This window comes from Esox lucius, chromosome 24, assembly GCF_011004845.1.
Source record: "Esox lucius isolate fEsoLuc1 chromosome 24, fEsoLuc1.pri, whole genome shotgun sequence".
In the NCBI taxonomy this organism is placed as follows: domain Eukaryota; kingdom Metazoa; phylum Chordata; class Actinopteri; order Esociformes; family Esocidae; genus Esox; species Esox lucius.
Window position 1 is genome coordinate 4451405 of NC_047592.1, and position 24726 is coordinate 4476130.

Here is a 24726-nt window from a genome sequence, read left to right on the forward strand (position 1 = left end):
TTTGCCTCTTTAGCGTCACTGTCAGTCTCTTGGTGGACACCTGGCCTCAGTACACAGCTGGAAGGAGTCTAGGTTCCTGGAGACGTTGACTGTAGGTTCACCTTTGACCTGGATTGGAGGAAATGATGGTGGTCGGCCAGAGTTGACAAAGGTACTTTGTCTGACTGGTGTAACGAAACGCGCTTCATCAGAATGACCACAGTTAGAAACACTCCACAGGGACAGTCTTGCTCCCAGATCTGTAAGGTCATTAGATATACTTGGAAATGGGTCTACAGGATGCTTGTGATGTCAAATCTGTTTGAAATATTACGTAATGTCTTCAATAGCCTGTGTTCAGTTGGCCAGTACCGTAGTATAATGTCAATGTGAGGCAGTCTGAATGAGTTTTGGGATACATCAATGCCTGTTATTGGGCTGAACAGGTTACCTGTCTGCGTTTCTATAAATTGGAGTTCTATGTTAGTTACTTGTTCATGAATGCCATGGGGGTGTGATGCTGAAACCTACACTTCTCCACAGGACAGGAGCTGGTCCTGGACTGATGGATCTGGGTTTAATTACCATGAATGGGCACAAGGGGAACCCAACAACTATAATGGTGTCAGAGAGCCATGTATTCAGATGAACATTGGAGGTATAGTCATTCCTGTCCATCAGTCACATCGAACTTGACAGTTCATTGAATCCTGTCTATGTGGGAGTAATTTTTACTGTTTTCTTTGAAGAAAAACATCGCTGGAACGACGAAGTCTGTGCGAAGCGCTTTGCATCAGTCTGCTCCAGAAGCCATTAAATGTACTTGTTGCTGTGACGTCTTCCTGTTGAATGATGTGGTTGTCAATCAAACAGCTGAACACATTTCTCGTGTCATTTGGTTTAATTTTACATGTCCTTGAGGGTTGTTAGTTCCAGAGTTTAGCATGTGGCAGTTTATGGTCATTTGAAGTCAGTTCATTTAATCAAAATTCATGACCCTGATACTTGTCTGTACACCACTGCAGCATTACTTGTGAAATTTCACAATCTAGATGTTTCATAGGAATTTGGTTTCTAGTAATACTTTCTGCTGGTGAGCAATTGCTTGTTGGGTTTAAGCTAATAGTGGCCTGCAGGCCTTAGTTTGTCCCAGCCACCATACTAACCCAAACCTTAAGACAATTCCGTCCAGCCTGTGGTAGGTCATAGTTGTCAAGGGATGTCTAACTCATCAGCCCATTCCTATACTTCTGAATCTGATTGTAAATTTAGACAATGGGTATTGCCCTTTTCTGGCCATGACGAAGTCTGTGAGGAATGCTTTGTATCAGTTTGCTCCAGAAGCCATTAAAGGAACTTTTTGCTGTGACATCGTCCTGTTAAATGTTGTGGTTAAACCCATTTTGTGGCATTTGAGTTAATTTTACATGTCATGTCCTTGAGTGTTGTTTGTTCCAGAGTCTAGAATGTGGCAGTTAGGGTTTTGTGTTAAGGTATGGTTAGGATTAAAGTTATTAAATCAAGTTACTGAGTCAGAGCATCAACAAAAACCCTTGTTGGACCCTGAATATGAAATGTTCCCCCAATACCAATCTAGACAATGTATGATCTGTTAGATGAGGCTGTGTTCAGGCAGTACACTTTGGTCTGTCTTATGTACAAAATGAATCCTTCACCTTTCCAATAATCAGGTTACAATAGGAACACCTTTGGTCAAGCCTGCCTAGCAATCAAGAACATTCATCTCATCTGTGTCAGGTCTTCAAAAAGGAGAGCAGTGACACAAAACTCACATCACAGGGAGGCTCAGTGAAGAGATTTGTAGAGGTCTTAAGTGAGATAACTGACAATTTCAGAAGGTGAGAGGTCAACAGGTCTGATTACACTGTCTTTATGCCACATGACACTAGTCCCTGTTTGGTGAATTTAGTGTCCTGGTTAAAGTGATGATTACAGTGATCTTCGGTTAAAATGGTAGCTAGTGTTAGTGTAGTATTGACTTAATTTTGACAAGAACTGGTATTTGTTTTGTTCTTTCAGGAATCCCTCACCATGGCAGGGTTGATTATTTTCCTGATGCTCAGTGCTGCCTTTTCTCTGGGAGATCCACATTGGCGTAAGAGTGGCCTTCATATTTCAGCATAGTGTGTGATTAACTGGTTTGGGGAAAAATATTCAGCAGTTAATGCAATTTGTAGGTTAATCATGGCTCTTGTAAATGTTGTTTTTGAATGTACCCAGTCATTGTACAACCACTAATTTTGATATTTTTCTTATGGTTGTCTTACAGGGCCACACAGGTGCCCTGGGGAATGGCGCCAGTTTGGTTCCCATTGTGTCATTTTCGATGAGACTCCAAGATCTTGGGCGGCTGCGGAGGTAGCCCCCTAACTCTAGAATGGGGTGGATAAACACGACCGCACATCACTGGTTAAATGACATTGTCCATCTTTGCCTCTTCCTTCAGTTCCACTGTCAGTCTCTTGGTGGACACCTGGCCTCAGTACACAGCTGGCTGGAGTCTATATTTCTGCAGGCGTTGACTATAGATTTACCTTTGACCTGGATTGGAGGAACGGATGGTGGTCAGCCTCAGATGACACAGGTACCTCGTCAAACTGGTGTAACAAAACACTATCAGTGACTACAGTTAGAAACACTCCACAGGGACAGTCTTGCTCCCAGTTTAGTAAGGTGTTTGGGTATATCTGGAAATATGTCACAGGGTGCTTGTGATGTCAATATAATTACCTCAGTCCCCTGGCCAATACTACTTTAAAATGATGTTAATGTAGTTTGTCTGCAAATAATACACAATGATGTTTATTGAGAAACCATTTCAGATTAGTGTTCTCATTTTGTTTCTGAAGACCAACAGTCTATTACTAATGCATCTGCATTTTGTAGTATCCTGTGTACTTTCTGAATACAAATGTCATGTCTTTGCATTGCTGCTGAGACCTCACTGCTTCTCTACAGTACAAGAGCTGGTCCTGGACTGATGGCTCTGGATTTAATTACAGACAGTGGGCAGAAGGAATGCCTAACAACTCTATTGCTGGAGAGTCATGTATTCAGATTAATTTTGGAGGTACAGTCATTCTGATACTGATACATTTGTCAAATCTCAATTGTGAGTTCATTGAATAATTGTCTGTGATTTGGGAGTAATATCTACTGTTTTCTTTGAAGATAAACATCGCTGGACCAATGAAGTCTGTGAAAAGCCCTTTGCTTCTGTCTGCTCACAAAGCGATTGAAATCAATTGTTGCTGTCATGTTTACCTATTGATTGTTGTGGTTGTCAATGAAACAGCTGAACTCTACTGTCATGAGTAATTTAACTTAATAATCATTGTCTTTGATGGTTAGTTTCAGGGTCTAGAATGTAGCAGAGTTTAACATTTCAAATATCTTGACATTCAACTTAACATCAATCTGAATGGCTTTCCATGTGTGGGGCAAAATATTTGAAAGCAGTTTCATCCAGTCCTGAGTAGACCCACTGCGTCTGCAGCACTGTCCAGTCCTCTTTTATTTGTGCCACCCTATCTCTCGGAAGTTAATCCTCCAAGTCATTCCGCTCTGCCACTGTGGGCCTCCTTATCATCCCTCGATCCAAGCTGCGGAGCTTTGGAGACGGGGCTTTTTCACGGGCTGCTCCAAGACTTTGGAATGCACTTCTACAATTCATCCAGGACTCCAAACCTGTTGCCATATTCATCCACCACCTCAAGTCTCCTCTGTTCAAACAAGCCTATCCCCAGCCCTATGTTATTTGACCCAACCACCTTTTTTGTTTTGTTGGCAACCATTTCTCTCATTGCACTCTGTATTTATGTATGTATTGTAAAGTGTCTTTGAAAAGTGCTAAATGTAACCCACTTGAAATTAGCCTACAAACAGGATTAGGTTATTTCTAGTTAATATTGAATTCCTTCATTGTTAGTTTTCTCTGCAAACCATATTTTTGCCTAGTAGGGGGCAGTGGTGGCGCTGCATAGAGGTGGTAACTGCTACACTGATTCTTAGGAGAAAAATCGAGAACAGCAGAACGATTCGCCTTATTCACCTACGGCACTTCCTTTAAACCAAAATGAGGCAGTGGTTGGCCCGCCCATCTGTAGACTTCTGTCATAACGTTACCTACAATGCCGCCGCAATGTTGTGCTCCCAAATGTACGTCTTCAAAGAGAAAGAAATCCTATACAGGTCAAACCTTCCATCTTCAAAAGAAAGTTGAATTTACTCCCACATCATATTGACAGGTATTCAGTTCACTGTCAAGTGTGACTAATGGACAAGTGAATGACTGTACCTCCAAAGTTAATCTGAATGCACGGCTCTCAGACACCATTATAGTTGTTGGGTACCCCTTCGTCCCATTCATGGTAATTAAATCCAGATCCATCAGTCCAGGACCAGCTCCTGTCCTGTGGAGATGTGTAGGTCTCAGCATCACACCCCCATGACATTTAGGCATTCATGAACAAGCAACTAGCACAGAACTCCAATCCATTTGGAAAGCTATAGAAACACTAAGACAGGTAACCTGTTCAGCCCAATTAACAGGCATTGATGTGTCCCAAAACACATACAGACTGGCTCACATTGACATCATTATACTACGGTACTGGACAACTGAACACAGGCTATTGAAGACATTACGTAATATGTCAAACAGATTTGACATCACAAGCATCCTGTAGACCTATTTCCAAGTAAAGGCAATGACCTTACAGATATGGGAGCAAGACTTAGACCACTCAGACTTCTACATAATATTGAGGGACCAAATTGCACTGCCTGAACACAGCCTCATCTAACAGATCATACATTGCCTAGATTGGTATTGGGGAACATTTCATATTCAGAGTCCAAGAAGGGTTTTTGTTGATGCTCAGACTGAGTAACTTGATTTAATGACTTTAATCCTAACTGTACCTTAATTCAAAACATCAACCCATCAAGCAGTTGCTTATCAGCAGACAGTATGTGTATTACAACTCAAAATGAAGTACATAAGGTAGTAATTTCATATGCAATGCTCAAGCATACAGACAAATTGGGTTTGTCAAATTAATAGACAGAATAAAACTGCCACATTCTAGACTCTGGAACTAACATCCCTCAAGGACATGACCTGTAATATTAAGCCAAATGACACGAGAAATGTGCTCAGCTGTTTTATTGACAACCACTTCAAACAGGAAAACATCACAGCAATAACAGTTGATTTTATGGCTTCTGGAGCAGACTTTATCGTGGCCAGAAAAGGGCAATAATTAAGTCAGTCCATTATGTCTAAATTTAAATTCAGAGTCAGAAGTATAGGAATGGGCTGGTGAATAATTTACTTCCCTTGACAACTATTACCTACCGTGGGCCGGACAGAATTGTCTTAAGGTTTGTGTTAGTATGGTGGCTGGGACAAACTAAGGCCTGCAGGCCATTCTAAGCTTAAACCCAACAAGCAATTGCTCACCAGCAAAAAGTTATACTAAAAACCAAATACCTATACAACATCTAGATTGTGAAATTACACAAACAATGCTGCAGTAGTGTACAGACATTAGTTTCAGGGTCTTGAATTGTGATTGAATGAACTGAATTAAAATGCCCATAAACTACCACATTCTAGACTCTGGAACTAACAACCCTCAAGGACATGACATGTAAAATTAAACCAAATGACACAAGAAATGTGTTCAGCTGTTTTATTGACAACCACAACATTCAACAGGATGATGTCACAGCAACAAGTTCATTTAATGGCTTCTGGAGCAGACTGATGCAAAGCGCTTCTCACAGACTTCGTCGTTCCAGCTATGTTCATCTTCAAAGGAATCAGTAGAAATTACTCCCACATAGAAAGAATTCAATGAACTGTCAAGTTAGATGTGACTGATGGACAAGTGAATGACTGTACATCCAAAGTTCATCTGAATACACGGCTCTCTGACACCATTATAGTTGTTGGGTTCCCCTTGTGCCCAGTCATGGTAATTAAACCCAGATCCATCAGTCCAGGACCAGCTCCTGTCCTGTGGAGAAGTGTAGGTTTCAGCATCACACCCATGACATTCAGGCATTCAACAACTACCAACAAGGAAACTACCACAGAACGCCGATCCATTTGGAAAGATAGAAAGTAAGATGGGGCTGAAACAGGTTACCTATCAACAAACATCTATATTATGGTGTCCCAAAACACAGACTGGCTCACACACTACGGTACTAGCCAACTGAACACAGGCTGCTGAAGACATCACGCAGTATTTCAAACAGATTAGACATCACAAGCATCCTGAAGACCTATTTCCAAGTATACCTAATGACCTTACAGATATGGGAGCAAGACTGTCCCTGTGGAGTGTTTCTAACTGTGGTCATTCCGATGAAGCGCGTTTCGTTACACCAGTCAGACAAAGTACCTTTGTCAACTCTGGCCGACCACCATCATTTCCTCCAATCCAGGTCAAAGGTGAACCTACAGTCAACGTCTCCAGGAACCTAGACTCCTTCCAGCTGTGTACGGAGGCCAGGTGTCCACCAAGAGACTGACAGTGACGCTAAAGAGGCAAAGATGGACAAAGTCATTAAACCAGGAATATGCAGTAGTGTTTCCACACCCAAACATCTAGGGTGAGACGGCTACCTCTGCCTCAGTCCATGACCTCAGAATCTCTTCAAAACGGAAGCAGCGGGATCCAAACTGGTGCCATCCCCGATTACATCTGTGTGGCCCTGTAAAACAGTAAGATATTGACCAGTCTAAATGGCTGATTGCGTTTTTGAATGTACCCTGTTGTCTTAGTTTACAATAAACAAGTTGGAGCTACAAACTGCATTAAACTACTAAATGACACCATGTTGAAATATGAGGGGAGTCCTTACTAAAACATGCATCTCCCAAAGAAAAAGCAGCACTGAGAAGCAGGAACATCGTTAACACCCCCATGGTGATGTCCTGAAAACAGATGAAGACCAGTTCCTGTCAGAAGCCTTACTAACCGGCAAAAAGAAAATGACCATGACTAAAATAATTTGTTTGTGCCAAAAACATTTTGCTATAGAACACCAACATCTGTCCAGTTCCACCAAGTTTCATTACCAGGCCTCAATTAAGATTGTAATGAAAGTTGCTGGAGTTCCAGTAGTATTTCAATTTTCATTACAATCTTAATTGAGTCTGGGTAATTTTAACCAGGAGCCACAACATAAGGAACATATTGTCATTCAGAATTAAGACACACTTTAGTTAGAATGACACCTGTTGAACACTCACCTTCTGAGCACCTCAGTTTATCACACCACTTGTTAAGGCCTCTTCTAAAAACTCCACTGAGTCATCCTGTGATGTGAGTCCTGTAGCTCCTCTCCTTCTTAAGGACCTGACACAGGGGAGATGAATGTCCTTGATTACTGGGCAGGCTTTGTCACAGGTGCTCCTAATTAAGTCTTTGTAAACTGATATGTGAACAACTCTTGACCATCTCAATTTAATACTTAAGGATTAAATTGAAAACTGACCACAGTAGAAGTCCTATCCCAGGTCAGTGTACTCCATTGCCAAAATGCATTGTGATGGGTTCTGGGGTGAAAGAGATTGACTTTGATATTATGTATCTTACAGGAATGTTGTCTCATATTCAATAAGACAAAATACGTACAAAAAAGGAAATAGATATAGTGGAAAGGATACTGCCTAAAAATCAGTTTCCCAAAAATATTTCCAGTACTCTACCTCTGGAAAACAGCAGGGGTTGGAAAAAGGCTCAATCAGGTGCTGTATTCTGCCAAACAATGTCACTTAGGAAGACAACCAATTTTATGAAATAAAAAAAGATCTACAAAAACAACATGCCTAGATTATTATACATTTTTTATTGTAGATTTTTGTAGGAATCTTTAAGGGATGCAAGGCAGTTATGAAAATTCAAAAAATGTGTGTAGACCATTTAATGTCAGCAACATCCCTTCAGAACAAACATTTACAGCAGATAATTCAGCGTTCAACTTCAGCATAGTGTGTTCATTGAAGATGCATTGTTGGTTCCAGTTGATTCAACTTGTTTTTAATAAGCACACAGAAGAAAATGTTTTGTCACAAATATTATCATTCCAGCGATGTTCTTCTTTAAAAGGAAACAATAGAACCTTGAATTAGACACTCAATTATGCAGTAATATATTGTGAAAAAATTGATGTGATAGTAGATGGTGGTGGGCTTACTTCCATAGTTCATCTCAATACATGGTTCTCTGGTGCTATTAAAGTTGTTTGGTTCTCCTTTAGCCCAGTTCTGGTAACCAAATGTGGAGCCATCACTCCAGAACCATTGTCTGTTCTGTTGGAAAGTGGTGAATGGGCTCAGTATCAAAACAAGGTGCGCTTTCTTAGCGTACGAACTCAGACACATAGGTCTTCTAGCACAAAGTGCAAGATTTCCCATCGCATCAGCAGTAACATGTAGACCGGCCCTGTTGAAAACCAATTAGCAGAAAGTGATGGATTTTAAAGGCCCTTGATTTGATGGTAGATTCTTGCCCCAAGTCTACAACGATTTAATCTAAAAATGGGTCCCATGTATTGGTAGCAGGGGACAAGGTAGCATTGAGAAAGCCTGCATTCACCACTACCCACACAAGCACTGTAGCTCTGGATAAGAGGGTCTGATAGAGGACAACAATATTTGAAATGTAGAACACCAAATTGCAAAATGGGCCAGAACGGTGCTGGACACGATCCTGGTCCAAGACAAAAAATGTCATTACTTGGGTACTAGTCCACTATAGGACAATGCCAGTTCAGGTGAAGCCCCTTTCAAGTCACTGTTCCATTAACTCTTTAACAGAAAACAGGGTACCTTTACAAAGTGTGCCTGGACAGCATCAGAGGCCCCAATCCAGGCAGGGGAACCATCTGTCAACTGCAATAGAAAGTGGGACTCCTCTGGGCTGTGAACTGACACCAGGTTGGCCCCAAGGGTGAGACAGTGGCTCTATAGGTAGAGAAGACCTCATTAAACATTGGTTGGCTAGTCTTTTTACATGTTATTTAAATTTGGCCACAACCACTAACACCATTTGAAACAGTGTAATACTGTTGGTCTTAACCACTGGCTTATTTATTAAATCAACAGGATACAATATACAACGTTGTAACAGGATCATGTCAGGTATTCAAAAATGATACACCTCCACAGGTGCACTTGGAGTGGAGATGATAGACAAACAGCAGAGAATGTACACCGATTAGTGTAAAAACACCTTTATCATGGTGTCAAACACTGCATAGTGTATTTATAGTATTATCTAGCCAACACAAAGGCATTTTATCTTTGAAATCCACATGAGTGCCTTGTTTGCGTTTTCACCTTTTTAGATGCACATAAAGGAAATGTCCAACTGGATGAGCAGGTTAATTTCAACAGAATCTCTACATTCAGAGGGGAAGTTCAGAGTGATGTTGTACCTCTGCCTCCATCCATGTTCTGGGAGTCCTAATAAACTGAAAGCAGCGGGATTGAAATTTCACCCATCCTTGTCGGCATGGTTTGTTCTGTGACCCTGTAAGGAGAGGATACAGGATGTGTTTGTAGCTCCAGCAGGATTTAAAGTAGAGTCCAGACTTAACTACAAATGACCTTAAGTTACAATGTTCATGTACTAGTCAGATCACACCCTGTAATGTTAGAAACACAGAAGCAATGAAGGAATTACCCTCCTTTGTGCCAGCCAGCGTGAAGGGGGCACTGAGAAGCAGGATCACAGTCAGGGTCAGCATGGTGAGTGTCCTGAGAACGCAGGTTGACAAATACTAGTTTATTCTACAGCCACACATCTGAACGATCAGAATGCAATCCTGCTGCTGACCAACAGTTGCTGTCCCAGCTGACATCTGCCACCACACCCAGTGTATTTCAGGACTACCATGTCAGAGGCAACTAACCATGGCTAAGTCTTCATATCGTCAACCACCTAAAGTGGATCACTTTCTACAAGACCTTCAGGGCTTCGCTTGGGAAGCAGACAGAAACAGAACACTCACCGTTTAAGCACCACAGGTTACTTCACTTTGGTTCTCTGCAAGGGTCTTCACAGCTTCTCACTGCCTACTGCTTCTTTTAAAGGTCCTGTCACAGGTGGAATGAATGCCCAGGTTTGATTTCCCTGGTGCTCCTAATTAGGTATTTTATTAATTGAAAAGTGTTTGGCTCCTGTGTTCCAGGCAAGGGCTCAATCACAGCTTTTGCCTCAAAACCTTCAGCAGAAAGATTGGTCTTTAAGAGGTGAGATGACTAACAAATGCCAGAGAAACTTGTGATCAGCTGGCACATTCCTGAATGTTCCAGAAAGAAATTGCACTTAAGTCAGTTCTCTTTCATTGCCTAAATGTTGTCCATTTTGGTTGTCTAGAAAAGCTTTGTTCATGAATGTAGAGTTGTGGAAATTGTTCACTATAGCCTTCCCATTTCCAGTCAAGCCTGTCAAATTACTGGTGAGGCATCAGCCAGCAGACATGCTAACTGGAGCAGTCCATATACCTAGTTGTATTGCCTGTTAGCCACAGTAATTGAAGACAAAACTGGAGGAAGATGTAAAGTCAAACTGGGACCTACCTGGTTTCATTAACACATTAAGCCATTTACAGACCCTGGGTAGTGTGCAGAATATTCATTGCCCCCTGTGCCATTTTAAACTCATTTTAATCATAAGCACATGGTCCTCCCTCTCCAGTTCACAAAGAACCACCTCAGATTGTAGGTTTGCATTGTATAGAAGATATAAAGATTAATGCAGAGCAGTATCATGGAGGCAATAATTCTGGCAAGAGGAATGTGTGCACTTGTTTTATTAGTCAAATCAGGAGCATACACAAACATTCATGCCTGTGATTATCCCTAGTGTTCAGAGACACTGAAATCTGATTCTGCCAGATCTACTCTGTCCTTAGAGAACACAGGGAAGGAAACTTCATTCAACACATTGCATCATTCCACCTATGTTTCTCTGAAAAATAAGAAATGTATCAGATATAGCTTGCATACATAAGTGGAAGTTACCTACAGCAAGCACATCCTGAATCGTCCCACTACCACCTGCACATGAATTAAAAACTACTCCCAAAATGTGCAGATTCCACTAGCAATTTTGGTCAGAGTCCCTGTATCCTGACAGTCAAGAATGATTCAGGTGTAGACACGGCTCAAAAGATCCTCTAAACCTACATTTGAATTGAGATGTAACACTAGACTTCACGTGTTCCTAGTGAGTCAGTCCAAATATACTCTACCTGGGCTGAACCTCCAATCCAGAGCGGGAGGCTCACAGTCTGTGTTAGTTCCTGCAGGAACTGGAATTCCTCAGGGTTGTGCACCGATGCCAAGTGTCCAGAGTAGCTGTCGGAATCATGCTCAGACTCTAGATTCCAGCCCAGAGACACACAGTTGTGCTAGAATAAGAGGTAGACCAGGACAAAGAACAAGTTCATTGTACAGTTTCACTGTGAATTATCAAACCTTGTGCTGGGAGTAACAAAAGACCAGGCTTCGAGGTGAAAAGCCTTAAACTTATGGAAAGGTCTCTCAGGAACTTGACTTAAGTTAATTCACAGAACAGTGTTACCTCTGCTTCACGCCAGGTCCTCACCATCTTGTCAATCAGGAAGCACTGTGACTGAAACTCAAACCATCTTTTTGGACACTTGCACTTACCTGAGAACAAATCCCAGTCAAATGTGTTCATTCATCACTTCACATCCACTATAATGAAACAGTAAGTATGTGCTGTGAAGACTGAGGGAAACTATAGGGAGAGTAACGGAAATGGAACTAGTGGCCCCTTCAACATATCCCATACAGCCTATTGGACAAAATTAAGTCCCTCCCCCAGACCTTGTCCAATGGGTTTGAAGAATGACAAGTACAAATTAGAGAATACACTAAAGGGTTTGTTTCATCACCATTTCTTTCTAGAAACCAAGAACAATAACTGAACAGTCTGAACCTGGTCAACACAATGTTGTCAGATCACTTTCAAGGACACAGCTTAAAAATGCACAGAATAAAGTTGACACATCCATCATTCCTGTTCCCATCTGCCAGACAAAATGTGGACTTGTATTTATGGAAACATGTAAGTGGATCCATTTACCCCCATCACCCGCATCACCCAGAGCAAAGACAGCACTGAGAAGCAGAACAATTAACATGGTCACAGTGAGAAAACTCTGAAAACCAGATGAAGAATGAGACAAAAAATGTCAGAAGTCACATTAATGCAGGCAAGTGAAGCAGTTCCCTAATGTCTTCCAGCATGCAGTACAAATTACCTGATTAAGAAGCCCTAAAAAGTCACAACTGCATCTCTCAATACTCTGAGTCACTCTCCACTCCTTTTTAAGGACCAGACACAGGTGAGATGAATGTCCTGGATTGCTGGGAAAGCTTTATCACAGGTGCTCCTAAATAAGTCTTGGTAAACTGACTCCTTTTCCTGTTTTGTCATTCTCAGTCCTAAAACCCATTGGAGGAGGTAACAAGGGAAGGGTTTTCTCATCCAATGGGGTTTTAGGAGAGGACACAATGATCATTAAATTGAAAGCTCCCCCCTTCTTTTTTTTCAGCGAAGTGGAACATTTGTCTCTAACTGATTTGATCAACTATGAAAAATACAGACCAAAAAGATCTCTTGTGATCTGTCTACTAATAAGACAAAACAAATGATGCTGCCTGACTGAATGCAGCCTCATCTGACAGATCTTCCATTAAAAATGTTATCAACACCTATCTTGGCAGAGTCCCAAAAGAGTTGGTTGATTCTCTTACAGATTATGTACTGATCTTCAACAAAAATTTAACTCTAACCATACTTTAGTTGACCCCAAAATTACTACCCTTAATAGTGATTTTATGAAACAAAAAAGGGGGTTGGGTCAAATAACATAGGGCTGGGGATAGGCTTGTTTGAACAGAGGAGACTTGAGGTGGTGGATGAAGATGGCAACAGATTGGGAGTCCTGGATGAATTATGGGAGCGCATTCCAAAGTCTTGGAGCAGCCCGTGAAAAAGCCCCGTCTCCAAAACTCCGCAGCTTGGATCGGGATGAAGCCTGCAGTGGCAGAGCGGAATGACTTGGAGGAATGGTGTTGGGGAATAACTTCCGAGAGATTCAAAGTGGCACAAATAAAAGAGGACTGGACAGTGCTGCAGACGCAGTGGGTCTATTCAGGACTGGATGAAACTGCTTTCAAATATTTCACCCCACACATGGAAAGCCATTCAGATTGATGTTAAGTTGAATGTCAAGATATTTAAAATGTTGAACTGTGCCACATTCTAGACCCTGAAACTAACCCTTAAGGACAATGATTATTAAGTTAAATAACCCATGACAGTAGAGTTCAGCTGTTTTATTGACAACCACAACAATCAATAGGTAAACATGACAGCAACAATTGATTTCAATCGCTTTGTGAGTAGACAGAAGCAAAGGGCTTTTCACAGACTTCATTGTTCCAGCGATGTTTATCTTCAAAGAAAACAGTAGACATTACTCCCAAATCTCAGACGAGTAGTCAATGAACTCTCAAGTGAGATTTGACAAATGTATCAGTGAATGACTGTACCTCCAGTATTCATCTGAATACACGACTGTCCAGCAATAGAGTTGTTAGGCATTCCTTCTGCCCACTGTCGGTAATTAAATCCAGAGCCATCAGTCCAGGACCAGCTCTTGTACTGTAGAGAAGCAGTGAGGTCTCAGTAGCAATGCAAAGACATGACATTTGTATTCAGAAAGAACATAGGTTACTACAAAATGCAGATGCATTAGTAATGCTATAGACTGTTGGTCTTCAGAAACCGAAAAATGAGAACACTAACCTGAAATGGTTTCTCAATAAACATCATTGTGTATTATTTGCAGACAAACTACATTAACATCATTTTAACATCATGTCATTTAACCAGTGATGTGCGGTCATGTTTATCCACCCCAGGCTAGAGTTAGGGGGCTACCTCCACATCCGCCCAAGATCATGGAGTCTCATCGAAAATGACAAAATGGGAACCAAACTGGCGCCATTCCCCAGGGCACCTGTGTGGCCCTGTAAGACAACTGTAAGAAAAATATCTAAATTAGTGGTTGTAAAATAACTGGGTAACAAGACAAATACCAGTTCTTATCAAAATTAAGTCAATATTACACTAACAACCATCTCAGCCGAAGATCACTGTAATCATCACTTTAACCAGGACACTAAATTCACCAAACAGGGACTAGTGTCATCTGGCATAAAGACAGTGTAATCAGACCTGTTGACCTCTCACCTTCTGAAATTGTCAGTTCTCACTTAAGACCTCTACAAACTTTTTCACTGAGCCTCCCTGTGATGTGAGTTTTGTGTCACTGCTCTCCTTTTTAAGGACCAGACACAGGTGAGATGAATGTTCTTGATTGCTAGGCTGGCTTTACCCCAGGTGTTCCTATTGTAAACTGATTATTGGAAAGGTGAAATATTCATTTTCCATTCTCAATTTATTGCTCACGTCCTCTCTCCGGGCTGTCTTAAAACCCTTAAGGGAGAAGGTTCTCATCCAACAACTTTTTAGGACAGAGGACAATGAGCATGAAATTGACAGCTCCCCTGGTCTTTTTGGCAAGGTAGAAAAGGTGATTTCTTTGACCAGTCAGATCTGCACTGAAAAATGTGACTTCTACATAATATTAAGAAAGACTAAATTGTACTTCCTGAACACAGCCTCATTTAACAGATCATACATTGCCTAGATTAGTATTGGGGAACATTTCACATTCCGAGAAGGGTTTTTGTTGATGCTCTGACTCAGTATTTGATTTAATAACTTTAATCCTAACTGTACCTTAACTCAAAACCCTAACTGACACATTCTAGATTCTGGAACAACCCTCAAGGACATGACTTGTAAAATTAACCCAAATGCCAAGAAATGTGTTCAGGTGTTTTATTGACAAACACATCATTCAACAGGACGATGTCACAGCAACAAGTTGATTTAATGGCTTCTGGAGCAGACTGATGCAAAGCGCTTCTCACAGACTTCGTCGTTCCAGCGATGTTTTTCTTCAAAGAAAACAGTAAAAATAACACCCACATACACAGGATTCAAAGAACTGTCAAGTTAGATGTGACTGATGGACAAGTGAATGACTGTACCTCCAAAGTTCATCTGAATACACGGCTCTCTGACACCATTATAGTTGTTGGGTTCCCCTTGTGCCCATTCATGGTAATTAAATCCAGATCCATCAGTCCAGGACCAGCGCCTGTCCTGTGGAGAAGTGTAGGTTTCACCATCACACCCATGACATTTAGGCATTCATCAACTACACTAGCAACTACCACAGAACACCAATCCATTTGGAAAGCTATAGAAACACTAAGACGGTTAACCTGTTCAGTCCAAATCAACAAACATCTATATTATGGTGTCCCAAAAACACAGACTGGCTCACATTGACATCATTAAACTACAGTACTGGTCAACTGAACAGGCTATTGAAGACATCACACAATATTTCAAACAGATTTGACATCACAAGCATCCTGTAGACCCATTTCCATGTATACCTAATGACCTTACATATCTGGGAGCAAGACTGTCCCTGTGGAGTGTTTCTAACTGTGGTCATGCCGATGAAGCGCGTTTGTTACACCAGTCAGACGAAGTACCTTTCTCAACTCTGGCCGACCACCATCATTTCCTCCAATCCAGGTCAAAGGTGAGCCTACAGACAACGTCTCCAGGAACCTAGACTCCTTCCAGCTGTGTACTGAGGCCAGGTGTCCACCAAGAGACTGACAGTGACGCTAAAAAGGCAAAGATGGACAAAGTTAATAAACCAGGAATATGCAGTAGTGTTTCCACACAAATATCTAGGGTGAGACGGCTACCTCTGCCTCAGTCCATGACCTCAGAGTCTCTTCAAAACGGAAGCAGCGGGATCCAAACTTTTGCCATCCCCGATTACATCTGGATGGCCCTGTAAGACCAAAGTAAGTAAAACACTCAGCTACATGTGACCAAGAAACATTTAAGAATCAAAACTGATCCACAAGCGGCATTAAACCAGTCAATATTGTATAGACCAGTCAGTCATATTGTTGAGAAAAGGGGAACCCTCTTACTCGCATCTCCCAGAGAAAATGTAGCAATGAGAAGCAGGAAAACCATTATCACTCCCATGATGTAATCCTAAGAGAACACAAGACAAAGACCAGTTGTCATCAAAAGACTTGCTGAAACTGGCAAGAGGAAACTGATCCTGACTAAAAGACTTAACCCTCCAAGTGGGATGTTTTCACCACAGAAGCTCAAAATGTACTATAGAACATCAACATTTTAGGTTCTGTCCAGACTTACCACAGAATGTATTATTCAGTTGTTAAGAATGTACTGAAAAAACAAAGTCAATACTATCTTTTCCACTAGAGTGGAACACTGGTCATCACTTTAACCAGGACATTAAATTCACCTCACAGGGAACAGCGTCATTTGATATAAAGGCAAACAGTGGAATAAGAATGACACCTGTTGACCTCTCACCTTCTGAAATCACCAGTTAACACTTCACTTGTTAAGCCCACTTCAGCTCTCTCCACTGAATCTACCTGTGATGTGAGTTCTGTATCTCCTCTCCTTTTTAAGGACCTGAAACAGGTGAGATGATTATCCTGGATTACTGGGCTGGATTTGTCCCAGGTGCTCCTAATTAAGTCTTTAGAAATGTATTATTTGCAATGTAAAATACCTTTGTTTCCATCCACTTATTGAACTTGGTTTATGGGCAAAATCTAAAGTTTGCATAAAATGTTGATGCACGTTTCCCAAGCCAATGTGCATTTACACATTGTCAGTTTCCAACTAAAACAATTTTGCATGCATTCTAAATTGTCAAATAAAATTTCGGAAATGTTGAGTATTTCCATCGTTAGTTTTCTACTAGAAGTTGATTCGTGCTTAAAAATGTTGTGAACACAGTGGCTTTGCCCTGATGGCTGGCCAGCTAGTCCAACCCCCACAAAATGGAGCGACTTCATGAAGAATGTATTAATATTGGATACGTTTTCATAATTTTTTCATTAGTCAGTTGAACGCCACCGTTCATGTCATCTTCTGAAGGGCACCTTCAGTTGTGATATTTATCTCAGTAATAGATTTTTGACCAATCAGAACAGAGGGGTACACTACGAAGGGTGTTCAACCTACTCAGATTTAACTCTGGGTTATCAATTTATCAAGAGTTTGTCAACCCTGACTTTCCAAAGTGGTGTTAAACCGTACTACGACGGTGATTACGATCGGTGATTTGTTAGTTGACTCGCTGTTCACTTCCTGGAGTTTGTGCGCGTTCGCTTAAAAGGGGCGCGTTCGACAACGCAAGCTGAGTTTTTGCACAACGGCTCATGCTCCGTCTTCTTTCCTGGAAGTATGCACGTTTATATAGATGGTTATGAGGAGTTTAACGAAAGGTTAACACCGAAATGATTGTCCTTTGTTCTCTGTTCTGGCTTACAGACTCTTCTTTTATTAGTAGTATGAGATGTAAGGACAAGTAAAATAGTCTAAACATTTGAAAACACGATAATTCAGTTATGGCCTACAATTCTGAAACTGACCCATTACTCACTCTTAATTGTTTGAGATCTACTCCCTAGAACGCCTAGGCTGCAGGGCTACCTGTATGAATTTAATGATCAAATACCTGAACATTAATGCTGTAAAATGAATTCCTATTCACATAACCACCCTCATGTTCTCCCAGGGGCGCTCTGATGGTGATATGTGTACAGTCAATAGCATGGAAAATCCCCCTCTGTCATAAACGTTTGGTCAATGTTTACCAAATCAAATATGTATTTGGTGTTACCATCAAGCCTTTTGTAACGTTTTTCATTCAACAGGACTTTTATGAAAATCAATGCCTGATGGAAACCTGAAATTAAAAGCTCCCACCGTCTAATTTTCTTTTAGCATGGCGGAAACGTTGTGATATTTTTCTCAATCAGATCAGCTCTGACAAATACACACCAACGATTGGTCTAAATGTTATTAAAAATAAAATTGCGCTGCCCGTCTGAATGCAGCCTCATCTCACAGATCTTACATTGCCCAGAAAAGGGCAATAATTAAAACTGTTATACAGTCGGTGTATTATGTCTAAATAATTTAAAATCAGATTCAGAATTATAAGAATAGTCTGGTGAGTTACTGTTTACTTCCCTTGACAACTATTTTATTACCTACTACAGGCCGGACATAATTACCTTAACCCCAACAAGCAGTTGCTCACCAGCAAATAGTAATACCATAAACCAAATACCTATCATCTAGATGGAAATTGGGACTCAAAGTATAACCTAGTTATTTTTCACATCAGCTAATCTCATCAGGTGTTCGTTTGATGGAACAGATGACCTGCAATCATTGGTCGATGCATGCAATGTCTTAGGAGGGGAACCGACTCCTGGGTTCTTGGGAGTGACAAGACTTGTTACCAAACATTTGGCAGAATGACCAGACCCCAGGAATTGTTGTAGCTCCTGTCCTGCGGAGATGTGTAGGTCTCAGCATCACACCCATGACATTTAGGCATTCCATGACCTCAGAGTCTCTTCAAAACTGAAGCAGCGTGATCCAAACTAGTGCCATCCCTGATTGCATTCGGGTTGCCCTGTAAAACAGTAAGATATTGACCAGTCTAAATGGCTGATTGAAATACACAATGTACCCTGTTGTCTTAGTTTACAATAAACGAGTTTGAGCTTCAAACTGCATTAAACTACTAAATGACACCATGTTGAAATATGAGTAGAAGTCCAATCCCAGGTCAGTGTACATACGTACACAAAAGGAAATTGATACAGTGGAGAGGATACTGCCTGAAATCAGTTTCCCAAAATTATTTTCAGTACTCCACATCTGGAAGACAGCAGGGGTGGGAGAGTCACTGAGGGTTGGAAAAAGGCTCAATCATGTTCTGTATTTTGCCAAACAATGTCACACCTGTGTCACAGAGGAAAGAATATATAACCAATTTTCTGATTTTTTTTTCTACATAAACAAAATCACTAGATTAATATACATTTAATAATTGTAGATTTTGATAGAAATCTTTAAGGGATGCAAGGCTGTTATGAAATATCTTCAGAAAATATGTATAGACCGTTTAATGTCAGCAACATCCCTTCAGAACAAACATTTACAGCAGATAATTCAGCGTTCAACTTCAGCATAGTGTGTTCATTGAAGATGCATTGTTGGTTCCATTTGATTCAACATGTTTTTAATAAGCACACAGAAAAAAATGTTTTGTCACAAATATCATTCCAGCGATGTCAATTAGACACTCAATTCTGCAGTAATATATTGTGAAATAATTGACTTCATAGTAGATCAGTGAATGGTGGTGGGCTTACTTCCATAGTTAATCTCAATACATGGTTCTCTAGTGCTGTTAAAATTGTTTGGTTCTCCTTTTGCCCAGTTCTGGTAACCAAATGTGGAGCCATCACTCCAGAACCATTGCCTGTTCTGTTGGAAAGTGGTGAATGGGCTCAGTATCAAAATAGTTAAAGGTGCACTTTCTGAGCGTACGAACTCAAACGACACATAGGTCTTCTAGCACGAAGTGCAAGATTTCCCATCGCATCAGCAGTAACATGTAGACCGGCCCTGTTGAAAACCAATTAGCAGAAAGTGATGGATTTTAAAGGCCCTTGATTTGATGGTAGATTCTTGCCCCAAGTCTACAACGATTTAATCTAAAAATGGGTCCCATGTATTGGTGGCAGGGGACAAGGTAGCGTTGAGAAAGCCTGCATTCACCACAACCCATACAAGCACTGTTGCTCTGGATAAGAGGGTCTGATAGAGGACTACAACATTTGAAATGTAGATCACCAAATTGCAAAATGGGCCAGAACGGTTTAACGTCACGATGCTGGTCCACTATAGGACAATGTCAGTTCAGGTGAAGCACCTTTCAAGTCACTGTTCCATTAACTCTTTAACAGAAAACAGGGTACCTTTACAAAGTGTGCCTGGACAGCATCAGAGCCCCCAATCCAGGCAGGGGAACCATCTGTCAACTGCAATAGAAAGTGGGACTCCTCTGGGCTGTGAACTGACACCAGGTTGGCCCCAAGGGTGAGACAGTGGCTCTATAGGTAGAGAAGACCTCATTAAACATTGGTTGGCTAGTCTTTTTACATGTTATTTAAATTTGGCCATAACCACTAACGCCATTTGAAACGGTGTAATACTGTTGGTCTTAACCACTGGCTTATTTATAAAATCAACAGGATACAATAGTGCAAGTTCAAAGGTAAAAAAGTAAAATAACATGGTCTAGTTAGCATGATTCCAACAGCTACTCTGGACACTTGGCATCAGTGCACAACCCTGAGGAATTCCAGTTCCTGCAGGCACTAACACAGACTGTGAGCCTCCCGCTCTGGATCGGAGGTTCAGCCCAGGTAGAGTATATTTGGACTCACCGGGGGCATGCTCCCATGCTGGAGATTTTTTCCCCCAATTACGTCAGCTAAATGCACAATTTTCCAGGCTGTTTGAGATAATAGAATGCCTCAAATTCTATACACTATCTGGGAAAATGATGATAGTTACTCAGTAAAAATCACCCAGTAGAGCCTACAACCTATTTTGTATTTAATTGTTCTCCAGCTGTTGTGAATCCAAAACACCAAAAATGTTAAGGATGACTCATTTTCACCACTGGCAACTAAAAAGAGACAACCATTATCTGACTATTTTTAAGTTAGCCTACATAGGTAAAATTGGATTTTGGTGTAAACATCATTACTAATCTTAAGAGTTCAGTTCTGTTTAGTTTGTGCTTAGCTGTTAAATTTGCTACATCAGAATCCATGAAATGGAAAAAAGAACAATTGAAGCTATAACTGCACAACACGGTTTATTGTGTATTTTTAAACAATACACAAGTAATAATAATGTAATATAATAAAACAATAGAAATCTGCTTTAAATCAAGAACAATTTAATAATTCATGCATTTCAATTTATACAAAAATTATCTCTAACAGGTAAAAGAGAAACTTAGAAAGAAAGCAATACAGGTGAGGATGAAGGCCAGGTGAGGAGGGTAGTGATGGTGTCAAGTGGAAGAACAGCGACAGCACTTCTGATAATCCTACAAGAAATAATAAGCATAAATCAATCAGAGGCAAACCATACAACTAATAATCAAACAAACCTAAACTAACACCTTTTTTTGGCCTATGGTATCCACCTTATTATTCACGGAAGAGTGGCACGGACATTTGTAAATGGAATGTGTCTGGCTTCCGATGTCATCCGCTTACAGTCATTTCTAGCTGTACAGAAAAGCTTGTTATGCATCTTGATTTTGGAAACTGGTATTTTTCTACCCTACCCTATTATTTTGATGTATTGAATTTGTCATAATTGTAAACACTAGTTTATAGCACAAATATTTGTATCATTAATAGCACTTTGTTATTCATCTCTTTATTTCCCTATATATGAACCGGAAATCTCACACATTCAGAAAATAGCTTACTTAGCTTCAAATTTGAAAGAAAAGGTGGATATACTGATTGCATGTTGTGTGGCATAAATGGATATGCATGTGGACTAAATGAGGGGTGAAAAAAAATAAAATAAATAGATTCACATATCGCCGTAAGGCGAAGCTCTCGATTTACCGGTCAATCTACATTCCTACTCTCACCTATGGTCATGAGCTTTGGGTCATGACCGAAAGGACAAGATCCCGGATACAGGCGGCCGAAATTAGCTTTCTCCGCAGGGTGGCCGGGCGATCCCTTAGAGATAGGGTGAGAAGCTCGGTCACCCGGGAGGAGCTCAGAGTAGAGCCGCTGCTCCTCCAGATCGAGAGGGGTCAGCTGAGGTGGCTTGGGCATCTGTTTCGGATGCCTCCGGAACGCCTTCCTGGGAAGGTGTTCCGGTCCCGTCCCACCGGGAAGAGACCCCGGGGAAGACCTAGGACACGCTGGAGGGACTATGTCTCCCGGCTGGCCTGGGAACGCCTCGGTGTCCCCCCGGAAGAGCTGGAGGAAGTGTCTGGGGAGAGGGAAGTCTGGGCATCCCTGCTTAGACTGCTGCCCCCGCGACCCGGCCCCGGATTAAGCGGAAGATGATGCGATGCGATGCGATGCGAGATTCACATATGAATTACGATTCCATCTTCTGCGGATTCGAACCGATTCACAAATTTCAAAAATCAATCTAAATGTTTAATAATGTGATGATGCATTATGAAGGAAGCTTATACTTGACTACCAAAGTTCTGTTGAAGTCTAACACTTCCCCGAGTTGGTTTGTTGGAAAGGAGAATAAAACACCAGGAGTCAGGTCAATTACCGTATCATATGTTCATTTATTACAGAAGCTTCTGGAGACACGTGTCGCCGCACAATGTCTAAGGATTAACATTCAACAGATCATTTTATACTTCTATTACGCCCAAAAGATAGAGTCGTTAAATTCACAGAACAAGTGTGCTATTGGTCCAGTTCCAGTTCTATACCTTATAAGGATAAACGCAAACATCTTCTTGTCTCCTCCTGGTTTCTGTCTGGCCTGTCAGACTATGTGTGTGTGTCTCTAACCTGTGTCCTGTTTCTCACAAAACAGACATACTAAATCTTTCTCTCCCCGGCAACTGCTTAAACAGGGTTTCCTATTCTCCTACTTGCTCCTTCAGTTTCAGCTCATATTACAAACAATTAATATTTTGTTTCATTGGTTACAACAGCTTATAACAATTCACTAACTTATACAATCAATACATCTACATTGGTTTCTATTTGTTATTAACAAATAGAAAAAGTCTTAAATGTTTAGTTTAGTCAAGCACACGTCAAGCTTTTCTTGTGATCTTTCCTTGTAGAAGTAGGCTACTTTAGTTTTTACATAAAAGAAACACATTCAACATGGACACGCAAGCGGTTTTCTGTGGTAACAAACAAATACCATTACCCGCCTATAAAGAGAATGAACATGTCCTGTATCAGAGGCTAAATTCATAAATATTGAGAAGGCAATGGCCTGTATTGATAGATTATAGAACAATTACCCAGGGGCGTAGTTTATGGGGGGGATGGGGGGGAGGTAACCCCCTCAATATTCAAATCCATTAGTTACAACCCCCCCAATATTTCGACATGAGAATTACAGTAGATCAAATGAAAAGTATGAAGAATTCATATATTTTGTAACAATAATTGTTCCTACTCAAATATGAGTTTGTCATAATCAAATAGGAAAAAAATAAATAATAATCCTCCCCTCCATTGAACCGATTGGTAACGCCCAAGGCGCACTTTTTCCAAAACAACGCGAGTGGAGAGCACACGAGTCACGACGACGGGTAACGTTCAAAAATGAAGAGAAGCGCTGCACAGCGGACTTTATTTAACTGCTGGTCAGAGAGGGATGTAAAAAAACAACAGCCATATACTGAGAATGAGGTATGAGAATATTGTGTAATAGCTAAGTACACACCAGTGAAACCAGATATATTTTAGCTAGCTCATCTCCATTTCAATGTATTTAACTTATAGCTCACTTATCAGTATAACAAGTTACCAAATCAGCCGTCTGTTTTGCTAGTTCATTTTTCAATAGTGTCTGTAATTATCAATGACAAAAGTATTCACATCGGTGTTTGTTTTCTTCCTAAATTAATCTGACTTTTTAACGAATTGGATGAATGAACGATTTACTGGCGGTTTCTGTACTTAAGGCGAGACACGGCAGGCAAAAACATCGTTTTTTTCACTGGTCAATGTTGAGATTTGGGGCTCTATGGGGGCTATTTGTCTTTAATAACATGACTTCTTTCAGACTTGTGGTGTAAAAAAAGTCAAAAATACACATTAGGTCTTTATTTTACTACATTTCTAGTCTATTTGAGTCTCTTGATTTCGCCTAAATTCATCAAAAGTTGTCGTTCTAAATCAACTTGCTGCTCCGCGCGATCGCTGTTTGTACCCTGTCATATCATATATCACTGGAAAGGTCTCTCTCTCATGGTGAGTGCTGTCGGGTCTAAATATGCTAATTTCCTTTTATCAGCAAGCAATCGTCAAATTAAAATTGGGCATTTTACTCTAAAAGCGGATCTCATTGGCTGATGTCAATTTCTGAGAAGGTAAAAAATTTGGCTACGCTCAAGTAAGAGACAGAATCATGTGGCAGTTTGTCATGTCCACCAAGACAAGTTGGACCTCTTAGACAACAAGTTGGTGTGCCAAGAATTTGTTGTTGGTTGTGAGAGACGCAAGCAGATATTTGGAGCTTTCATTTAAACTGTGTAATCATAATCACTGTTCTGTGCCTTTGAGCAAGTGGTGTATCTAAATTTAATGTTTACAGTTGTTCAAGAGCCCATGTGTTTCCCTTTAAAAAAATGTAATGCATTAAAATGGAATATAAAAATCTTAAAATAAATGTCTAAATTTTGTCTCTTTCATATTTGTATATGTTGATTTTGTAATCAGTTAAAGCATATAGAAAGAAAGATGATCCAATAACAATACACATGAAAAAAAAAACAGGCAGCACACAACTTTAAACCCCCCCAATGTTCAAACCAAATCTACGCCCTTGCAATTACAACAATGGTCTCTACGATCTATTTAGGCTTACGATGCTTTTGGGAAACGCAACCTAG

The 24726-nt window shown here is 40.7% G+C and overlaps 4 protein-coding genes and 1 long non-coding RNA gene across 6 annotated transcripts; 1 reads left to right on the forward strand and 4 right to left on the reverse strand.

The window, feature by feature from the left end:
• Nucleotides 1-1760: 1760 nt before the first annotated feature.
• On the forward strand, nucleotides 1761-3280 carry LOC114830366 (ladderlectin-like). Its single transcript, XM_034290322.1, has 6 exons — nucleotides 1761-1838; nucleotides 2020-2095; nucleotides 2270-2358; nucleotides 2447-2584; nucleotides 2959-3070; nucleotides 3172-3280. The coding sequence occupies exons 2-6, from the start codon at nucleotides 2032-2034 to the stop codon at nucleotides 3237-3239; spliced, it is 471 nt and encodes a 156-aa protein (XP_034146213.1). The 5' UTR covers nucleotides 1761-1838; nucleotides 2020-2031; the 3' UTR covers nucleotides 3240-3280.
• Nucleotides 3281-5682: 2402 nt separating this feature from the next.
• On the reverse strand, nucleotides 5683-7373 carry LOC109615024 (ladderlectin-like). Its single transcript, XM_034290317.1, has 6 exons — nucleotides 7268-7373; nucleotides 6877-6949; nucleotides 6638-6726; nucleotides 6414-6551; nucleotides 5909-6023; nucleotides 5683-5815 (listed from the first exon to the last, which is right to left on the reverse strand). Exons 2-6 carry the CDS (start codon nucleotides 6938-6940, stop codon nucleotides 5748-5750), a joined length of 474 nt encoding a protein of 157 aa, XP_034146208.1. The 5' UTR covers nucleotides 6941-6949; nucleotides 7268-7373; the 3' UTR covers nucleotides 5683-5747.
• Nucleotides 7374-7930: 557 nt separating this feature from the next.
• On the reverse strand, nucleotides 7931-16679 carry LOC114832772. The gene is made up of 13 exons (XM_034290786.1): nucleotides 16572-16679; nucleotides 16154-16220; nucleotides 15920-16008; nucleotides 15698-15835; nucleotides 15182-15296; nucleotides 12138-12172; nucleotides 11278-11436; nucleotides 10033-10049; nucleotides 9705-9778; nucleotides 9457-9551; nucleotides 8849-8983; nucleotides 8215-8353; nucleotides 7931-8117 (listed from the first exon to the last, which is right to left on the reverse strand). The coding sequence occupies exons 2-13, from the start codon at nucleotides 16209-16211 to the stop codon at nucleotides 8047-8049; spliced, it is 1125 nt and encodes a 374-aa protein (XP_034146677.1). The 5' UTR covers nucleotides 16212-16220; nucleotides 16572-16679; the 3' UTR covers nucleotides 7931-8046.
• On the reverse strand, nucleotides 10033-12117 carry LOC117593859 (ladderlectin-like). Of its 2 annotated transcripts, none has more exons than XM_034290329.1 (3): nucleotides 11610-12117; nucleotides 11278-11436; nucleotides 10033-10117 (listed from the first exon to the last, which is right to left on the reverse strand). In XM_034290329.1, exons 1-3 carry the CDS (start codon nucleotides 11727-11729, stop codon nucleotides 10109-10111), a joined length of 288 nt encoding a protein of 95 aa, XP_034146220.1. In that variant the 5' UTR covers nucleotides 11730-12117; the 3' UTR covers nucleotides 10033-10108. The 2 variants fall into 2 exon arrangements, with proteins under 2 accessions (XP_034146220.1, XP_034146219.1); XM_034290328.1 differs by lacking the exon at nucleotides 10033-10117 and adding an exon at nucleotides 10638-10994.
• Nucleotides 13431-14391, reverse strand: LOC117593861. Its single transcript, XR_004575323.1, has 4 exons — nucleotides 14316-14391; nucleotides 14004-14103; nucleotides 13613-13724; nucleotides 13431-13515 (listed from the first exon to the last, which is right to left on the reverse strand). It is a non-coding gene; the product is annotated as an uncharacterized LOC117593861 (long non-coding RNA).
• Nucleotides 16680-24726: the final 8047 nt, after the last annotated feature.